The sequence below is a fragment of the Andrographis paniculata genome, unplaced genomic scaffold, assembly GCF_009805555.1.
Source record: "Andrographis paniculata isolate CXL003 unplaced genomic scaffold, ASM980555v1 Contig14END, whole genome shotgun sequence".
In the NCBI taxonomy this organism is placed as follows: domain Eukaryota; kingdom Viridiplantae; phylum Streptophyta; class Magnoliopsida; order Lamiales; family Acanthaceae; genus Andrographis; species Andrographis paniculata.
The window spans coordinates 1,885,193-1,894,985 of NW_026137424.1; the positions used below are offsets into that span (position 1 = coordinate 1,885,193).

The 9,793-nt window shown below is 22.9% G+C and overlaps 1 protein-coding gene across 1 annotated transcript; it reads left to right on the plus strand.

Moving 5' to 3' along the window:
- The first annotated feature begins 1,438 nt into the window (after positions 1–1,438).
- Positions 1,439–7,468, plus strand: LOC127259120 (WUSCHEL-related homeobox 11). Its single transcript, XM_051286269.1, has 3 exons — positions 1,439–2,055; positions 2,754–2,923; positions 7,233–7,468. The coding sequence occupies exons 1-3, from the start codon at positions 1,524–1,526 to the stop codon at positions 7,248–7,250; spliced, it is 720 nt and encodes a 239-aa protein (XP_051142226.1). The 5' UTR covers positions 1,439–1,523; the 3' UTR covers positions 7,251–7,468.
- Positions 7,469–9,793: the final 2,325 nt, after the last annotated feature.

Sequence of the window (9,793 nt, forward strand, 5' to 3'; positions counted from 1 at the left end):
TAAAAAACAAATAAATATCTAGTTATTGAACCGACGAAGTATATTAAAAAAAAAACATGATCCTTATTTAACTAATTGTTTTTCCAGAGGATAAATTTGACTGTTTTTACATTATTTGTACTTAGATAGTACAAAATACTATTCCCTCAGTCAATGGAAATTATGATTATTTGGTTGGATGCCAGGTTTAATAATAATAATTTTATATTTAATAGTAAATAATTATAAAAATAATACTCTCCTCTGTCTTACATAATTTGTCAATATTTTTTATTTTCGTCATTCCCAAGTAACTTGTCCTTTCTATTTTTGGAAATATAATTATGTACTTTAATCGCATTTTAAATTTTAAATTTTATAATTTTCTTAATTTAAAATAAACTATTTATGTATTTTAATCTTAATCTATAATTATTTTTACTAAATAATAATTATTTTTACTAATATACTTTTTAATTACTTACTAATTATATTTTACCTAAATTTTCGTGTCTACAGTAATACATCCATATTACATAGGATGGAGGGAGTATTTTCTAATGTATCTCATTTATATTTTTTAATAAATTAAAAAAAAATTATTAATTAGTAAAAATATACAAATAATTTAACATCTTTATCCCTAAAAATATATAAAAAAATAATACTTTTGCAAATATTACATGTATTTGATAATTATATATAAATTAATTTTATTATTATAAGAATAAAAAATACTTGTAAAAATAATATATTGAATTGGAACAAAAACAATCATATTTAAAAAATTTACATGAAAAATAAAACATAATATTCTATCCGTTCCACTTAAATTGTCTATTTTAGTTTAGATACGGAGTTTTATGTATTAATTAATTAGTAAGTAATTAAAAAATATATATAAATTATATATTAAGATACTAAATAGTTTACTTAAAATAAAAAATATATATTATAAATTTTAAAATGTGATTAATGTGTATAATTATATTTTCAAAAGGAAAATGACAAACTATGAGAAAAGAAGAAAATAAAAAAATTGAACAAATTAGGTGGAACGGATGAGTAATAATAATAATAATAATAGATCTAGCTCGGGCAAAAGAGTAATATTTGTTTTTTCATGTAAATTTTTTAATATTAGTATTATATTGGTTTATAGTAAAAAAGACAAAAATACCCTTATTAGATTATGTGATTAAAAAATAATGACATTTCTGTAATATATTGAAAATTGTAAAAGTATTTATTACGTTAGATAGACAATATAATTACTAAATTAGAAAATGATATATTTTTTTTTGACTGATAAAAATAAAAATAATATTTTTTTTAAGTGAGAGGGAGTAATAATAATAATAATAAAAGGGAAAGGGCAAAAGCGTCATTTAGGAAAGAGCAACGAACACCGCATCAATCAGCCTTTAAATAGAGTCTCCTGTGATGTAGACTAGTCACAGAATAAAATTCCCTTCCAATTATCCCTACAGTTCCCTACCCTCAAGTACCCTACAGTTACTTCCTTAACCCTTCTTCTTCCCCAAATGGACGACCACCACCACTCACCCCACCCCCGCGGCGGCGCCGCCGTCGAGCCCGTCCGCTCACGGTGGTCGCCGAAGCCGGAGCAAATCCTCATCCTCGAATCCATCTTCAACAGCGGCATGGTCAATCCCCCCAAAGACGAAACCGTCCGAATCCGCAAGCTGCTCGAGAAATTCGGCGCCGTCGGCGACGCCAACGTCTTCTACTGGTTCCAGAACCGCCGCTCCCGGTCGCGCCGGCGCCAGCGCCAGATTCAGGCCAGCCTCGCCGCCGCCGGCGAGGATCAGCCACAGCAGGTCCAGCCCCAGCCTCAGCCTCAATTCGACCAAATTGGCACCAATTGCAATTTTCCGATCGGATCGTCCCTGGTCGGCTCTTCGTCGTCCTCCGGTGGATTCTCCGGCGGAAATTCCGACGGTTTGTTCTCCCTGTCGTCGGAGCACCACGCCGCCGGCCTTTCGCCGGAGTATGACCAGGCCCCCGCTTTTGCCCCCAATAATTCTTCCTCCTCCTTCAACAATTACCAATCTGGTCAGCCATTACCTATACATACATATATATATAGATATATATATATATATATATAGAGAGAGAGAGAGAGAGAGACTCCATTAGAGCACAGATAATGAGCTTCGAAAAAACCCTAATTTTATGATCACACAAAATTTCAACTTAGATATATATATATATATATATATTGATGAATCGTATTTCTTGATTATCAGTTTAATTAATTAAATTTGTTGATAAAAACCATAATTGAATTTTTTTCAGTATCATAAATTTAATATAGGATATAATTTCTTATTTTTTCTTGTCAATTGAAACCCTAATTTTATGTTCTTGCCATCCAACCTAAGCTTTGGAAAATATTAAAAATACAAATAACTATAAAAATTGCAATCTTTTTTTTTTATTATTATTATTAATTGTTCTTGATCGATTCTGTCATTTTAAAACCCTAATATTCAGATATTATAAAAAAAATTAAAATTACATACACCAGATTAACATATTATTTTCAATGCTTTAAAGTAAAATGATAATTTAGATATATATATATATATATTAGTATTGTAAATTTTTTTAAGAAAATTAAAAGTGAGGAATTAAATATTGAATTGAGCTAATATTTGGTGATATAGTGCTTAATTAATTAATTTTTTTTTTTTGGGAAACAAGTATTGTTTAATTAATTAATTAATTAATTGTTTATTGAATTTATTCAGAGGTGATGACAGTGTTCATCAATGGGGTGGCAACTGAGGTGGGACGAGGGCCGTTGGATGTGAGGGCGATGTGCGGTGGAGATTTGATGTTGGTTCATTCGTCGGGAATGGCAGTACAGATGAACGACTATGGATACGCACTTCTTCACTCTGGGGAAAGCTATTTTCTGGTAATTAATCAATTAATTGATTAAATATATATATTTTTTAAATTTTTATCATACAATTTCACAGATTTTTATAAAATATTATAAATCATCAGTCTAATCAAATTATCATTATATTACACTAAAATTAAATTTTAGATTTAAAATATCGCATCAATACATATTTATATTACATCAAACAATTATTTCTATTCAAAATTTTACTATTTGAAATCAAAACCTAAAACTAAAATCCCATACATTTTCTTTTTAGTTGCATAAATTAATTCAATCTTTACATAAAATAAAAATATTTATTAGTTACTGTTAAAATACAATATTAATTAAATTTTGCTAAAAAAGTAAATATATATAATTCAATAAATTATTGTTTCTGATAAAGTAATTCAATTTTTATTTTAATAGATCATTATACCAAATTATTAATTAAACCTAAAATATTCTTATATATAAAATAGTGCTAAATTAACTATTAGTGAATAATAATTTTTTTAAACATTCTCGTAACAAACTATTTATTTTTTCATTTTAATTTGCTCATAACAAGTACTCATTTTATTTTTATTTTTATTTTTTTATAGTAATTGTACTATTTACCTAACATTACAAATAGTCTTACAATTTACAATATATTATACAAATGTCATTACATTTATATCACACAATACTAATAAGGTTATTTTAGTCATTTCTACTTTATTCCTACTATATTCCAATATAATACTAATATTTTTAAAATTACGTGCAAATAGATACTTAGTTAAAGGAAGTATACTATTGACATATTAAATAAAATAATAATATTATTTATTCTAATCACTCAAACTAAATACATTAACAATAGGATGTGTTTGTCTAATATTTTAGTTTGATTGAATATTAATTTTTTTTTAAAAAAAATATTATATATTAAATATACTAAAACTATGTCGATAATTAGGTAAACAAATCCATATTTATAAAATATGAAAAATTCACATTTAAATAAATTCTTAGCAACGTTTATATATTTAAATAATTTTTAATTTCACTCAATAAAAAAAATTAAAATACTATATTAAAATTATTTTCTATCTAAATATCACATTTAATAGTTATATTATAAATCAAATACTTCATTTGTCCACTAAATTACGTAGTTTTGGTTGGACACAAAAATTTAAAAATAACAATATACTCTCGGTGTCTCATTTTAATTGACATTTTTTTTTGTTTCATAACAATTAATATTTTTTTATTTTTGGTAAAATTATTAAATCGAAACATACTTAATAAATATAAATCAATTTAATTAACAACATAACATATAGTATCATATATCAAGTAGGACCCATTCAAAATTCTTTTATTTCTATTTTTACCCTAAAAAAAACTTAATATTTTTATTTATTTTTAAAACTCTACATCTTTTATAAAATTAATTTATATTAATTATAAATAAATAATTTTTTTTATTAGAAGAAATTTTATTCTCCATGATATGCATATTGCATATATTTTTTTGTTACGACATAACTTTTAAAAAATATTAAATACCATTCTAATTTTCTAATTATATATATTAAATTTATTTTAACATTAATAATATTATTAATTATATAAAAAGGAATAAAATAATATTATAATTTATTATTATTAATAATTATTTAAATATTATTATCTTAAATATTATATCATTTATAAAATGTGTCAATTGAGTCGGAATAAAAAAAGTATTAGGTCAAAGTAAAATAGAGAAAAAGTAAGGTGATATATTATGATAAGATTAATAAAAAAAATAATAAATTGATTATTATTTATTAAAATAAATATATTAAAATTATTGATAAGTAAAAATATTTTAATATAATAAATTATGAGTATATAAATTTAAGAAATCATAAAAAATAATTTTTATTTAACTTTTACTATGGACAGAACTTTCTAAACACAATTTATTATTTTCCAATAATTAATTACTTAACTTTTTTTTTTTTTTATTATTTATTTAACTTTTATTATTCTCTTTATTTATTGATTGATTTAATTATTTATTTATTTATTTAGTGCATTGGGAATAAGCGTGGGTGAGAGCGTCAGCCAAGCCCAGATTTTAAGCTTTGCATGCACTGAATTTCATTGTTAATATTTTATAATTTATATATTATTAAATAATTAAATTGCAGAGATATTTATCAGCTATCCATTTATTTTTTTAATTTATTTTTTTGATTGAGTATTTGAAAATTTTCGTTTGAATAAAATAATATTTAATTTAATATTTTACAAGAAAAATATATATATTTAAAAACATAAAATTTAAACAATAAAATTTTAAAAAACTTGACAAGAAAAACATATTGTTTACGCAAACATATCATTCTTGATCCAGAATTATAGTTTTAATTGGGTTGGACAAGGGATTTAAGGAATATTATATTATATCGGTAGTTGGTACAAAGTATGGATAAAAGACTTTTTTGTCCTTGTGAGTGTATTAGTGTAAAAAGTAGTGACAATTGTGTAATAAAAATGAAAAAAAATAGGAGTATTTTTATGGTGATATGGTTATTTATGAAAATAAGACTATTGTGTTGGAATGGATAAAAATAATAAACAAAACTATTGTATTGGGACGGATTGAGTTTTAAAAAGTAATTATATTTTATTAGGTAGTAGCATATGTAAAAGATTTTTGTATTTTTATTCTTTGACTTTTATATAAATTAATTATATATGTAATAATATATTTGTAATTTAAATAAAAATTAAAAATATTTTGATATTAATGTATGATTATTTTTACTAAAATAAAAAAAGTATATATTTTTGATTAAGTGAGTTGGATGAAAATAATAGAAAAGGTACTTTGACTTGAATGGAATAGTTTATTTCTTAATACTTTTCTACATTCCAAAATTATGTAGTTTTTCATTTATATTGTCCTTTAGATTTATATTAATTTATTTATAAAAATAATTTTTAGTAATCTTTTACTTTTTTATTTTCCCACTTTGTTTCTTTAGGAGAAGGGGGGAGGGTGGGTGGTTTGGTAAATTAATGTGTTTGTTTGGGGGATTGGATTTAATTTCCACTATTTATTTCATTTTTTTTTCCTAAAAACATCAAATCAAACACCTATTTTTTATTTTTTATATTATACTAAAAATCAATTTTACATTCAAAACATCACATCAACACCTATTTATATCACATCATACAACTATTTAAATTCAAAATTTTTACTATTCAAATCCCAACTCAAAAAATCTAAACCCCCAAACAAACTTTTATAGTAAATTAAATAGTAAAAAATTAAATAGTAAAGGGTTTGGTAAATTAAATAGTAAAAAATTAAGCATATGAATCACAAGAAAACTAAACCCTAACTTTGAAATTTTAATTATTTTATTCTAAAATTGGGAAATTATTTTTATCTTAAAAGTTTTTTTTCTTTCATTTAATGATTTAATTATATGATATAGAAATAGTATATGTTGTTACTTACACATTATCAAGTGCAATTATAAAATTATTAGAATGGAAATATATGAGATACTTCATCCGTCCCTTAATCATCTATCTATTTTTTTTTATTTTGGGCAATCCCATAATAGAGTATCCATTTTTTTTTTAGTAATTATATCATTTACCTAATATTATAAATACCTTTCCAATTTACAATATATTATACAAATGTCATTACTTTTATATCATACAATATTAATAGGGTTAATTTAGTCTTTTTACCTTTATTTATACTTTATCCCAATATAATACTAATACTTATAAAAACTCCGTGCAAAAAGCAAATGAATATATAAATATGGGACAGATGAAATACATGTTTATTTCAATATAAAATTTATTTGAAAAATCAAAATAAGTACTATTATTTCTAAGATCAAAATATATTTTCCCCCAAAATTTCACAGGCAATTTACATAGAATTCTTTTAAATCATTAGAGTATTTTTAATAGATCTATTGCCATTATAATTTAAATCGTTCGATAAAATAAATTAATTTTGCATTATACGCTGAAATCAAAATAATTATATCGCCTAATAAAATTCTCGAGTTAGTCAAAAAAAAAAACTCATCCTATTATTATGATCGACTATATAATTTTATTGAGTCATATAATTTTTGAAATAACTCAGGATAGATTTACTTGATAATTTTTTGGATTTTAATTTAAATAGCGGGTTTGATGTAGTATTTTTTGAGAAAAAATAATATATTTTTATAAAAAAAAAATATAATAATCGTGAAAATAATAATAATTAATTAATTAATTAAATTTGCTAATGTTGTAATTTTGACAACCACAGGTTCCAAGACATTCTTGAAGATGAGGAGAAGCCATGGAAAGCATATCTTTGTCATTCTCTATGAATAAATAATAATGACTTTGTGATATTTTTTAAATCAAAATTCTTTTTTTTTTTTTTTGTTTTTCTAATTTTAATTTTTTTTGCTTTGTTTGAAATCTTAATATTTAAATCTCCTATGCTGAATTTGGTAATCATGAAAGGTATTATGGGAATTATAAAATGTGATCAATCATTGTGGAGTTTGGTAGCTATCAAATTAGACTAAACATATGATTTTAGATTTTAAGTATTATTTTTTTATTAATTAGCTTTTTAAATAAATTATATATGAAAAAGGGGTTTTTATAGTTCTAATGACTTTATATTTGTGGGTCTTATTTAGAGCTGTTAGACGAACCGAGCCGTTTCTGAACTTGGTTCGGTTCGGTTCAATTCGGCTCGATTAAAGCTCGTTTACAAACGTTAACTAGCCAAGCCAAACAACATAAACAGGCTCGTTTGGTTAACGAACGAGCACCGAGCTTTGTTCGTGAACGTTCACAAACGTTTGTTTATATAATATATTTATTGTAAATATTATATATACATATAAAATTATAATTTATAAATAAATAAAATATTATTTAAAATATATAAATAAATTAATTTTAAATTTTCTTTATAATTTATATATAAATTTTAAAAAATAAGACAAACGAATTCGAACGAGCTTAATTGAGCTTAAACGAGCCGAACACGAGCTCAAACAACAAAAATTCTTAACGAGCCGAGCTCGAACACTACGAACGAACACGAGTCTTATTCGCGAACGTTAACGAACATTTAAAATTTGGCTCGACTCAATGGTAACACCTCTAGTCTTACTCACACATATTATTGTAGATTTTTTACATGTTAATTAGTTCCATAAGCATGTGATTGTTACATAATAAATAAAGAAAAATTGAAGTGATGATAAATAAGATATAATATTGTTTACATAGTAAATATTCATTTACCTTTTTACATGTAGTTTTAGAAATATTAGTATTATATTGGGATATAGTAGGAATAAAGTAGAAATGACTAAAATAACCTTATTAGTATGTGTGATATAAAGATAATGATATTTGTGTAATATATTGTAAGTTGTAAGGGTATTTGTAATGTTAGGTATATAATACCGTTACTAAAAAAATGAAATAGATACTTTGTGATAAGACGAACTTAAATGAAAAAAATTAGATACTTTATTATAAGACGGAGGGAGTATATATTTTCATATATATTGGTTACGATTATGTATTGAATATTACACAATTACATTGTTCTCCATTGTCAAATGAATGATAAATAAATAAGTGTGTTTGTTTAATATTTTAGTTCGAGGTTATTTATTTGTTTAATATTTTAGTTCGAGGTATTATTTTTTTTAATATATGCTTATACTTTTGGGCATATATTTTAATGTGAGTGTATACTTTATTATTTTTTATAATAAAAAAATACAAAACGGTAATAATTTATTTACTAAAAAAATAAGAATAATTTTCATAATAATTCAAAAGAAAATAAGAATATAATTGGATGACAAATAGTTAGTATTTTTGCATTGAATTATTGAACTTTTTTATGAGAAAATATAATATATATATATATATTGCATGAATGTGTGTATACATATATTATATTTTTTAATATAAATTGAAAAATGTACGAACAAAAAAAATAATATTTGGATAAACACACTCACTTTAGAGCAATTTCGAGAGTTTTGTAATTTTGAATTTTTTTTTAATAGTAAAAAATTGATATGAGTGAAAAAAAAATATATATTTAATTTGATATTAAAGAAAAAAATAGATTACTGATAAATACTAATTAAATATCAAAGCTTTAAAAAAATAAAATAAAAATGTACATACATGTAAACAGAGATGTTTGGATAGATTGGTCAATTCATTTTTGAATGTTATCGATAAATAGTTTAATTAAGAAATATATTAAATTGCATACAAGGAGTATTAAATTATACTATTTTCGTCCACCTCTAAAAATCACATTTACTTTTACGTCATTATACTTAACATTAAAAATATCATTATATATTTATATAATTTTTTTTTGTACAAATGTTATTTTATTAGTATTATGAGACACTAGTGGAAGTATTTTTGTAATTTTTTTTAGTTTTGTATTACGTTTTGATATAATAATTAATATTAAAAATTATAACATGCAAAAAAGTAAATAAGACCCTTAAAATCAGAGGTAAGTAGTACTCCTTCCATCCCATAACAAAATATTCATTTTTTCATTTTAATCCGTTCCATAACAAAGTATTCATTTCCTTTTCTAGTAACTATACTATCTACCTAACATTACAAATACCCTTACAATTTACAATATATTACACAAATGTCATTACTTTTATATCACACAATACTAATAAGATTATTTAGTCATTTCTACATTATTCCTACTACATCCCAATATACTACTAATATTTCTAAAATTTTGTGCAAAAAACAAACGGATACTTAGTTATGGGATGGAAGGAATATTAAATATTTTAATGA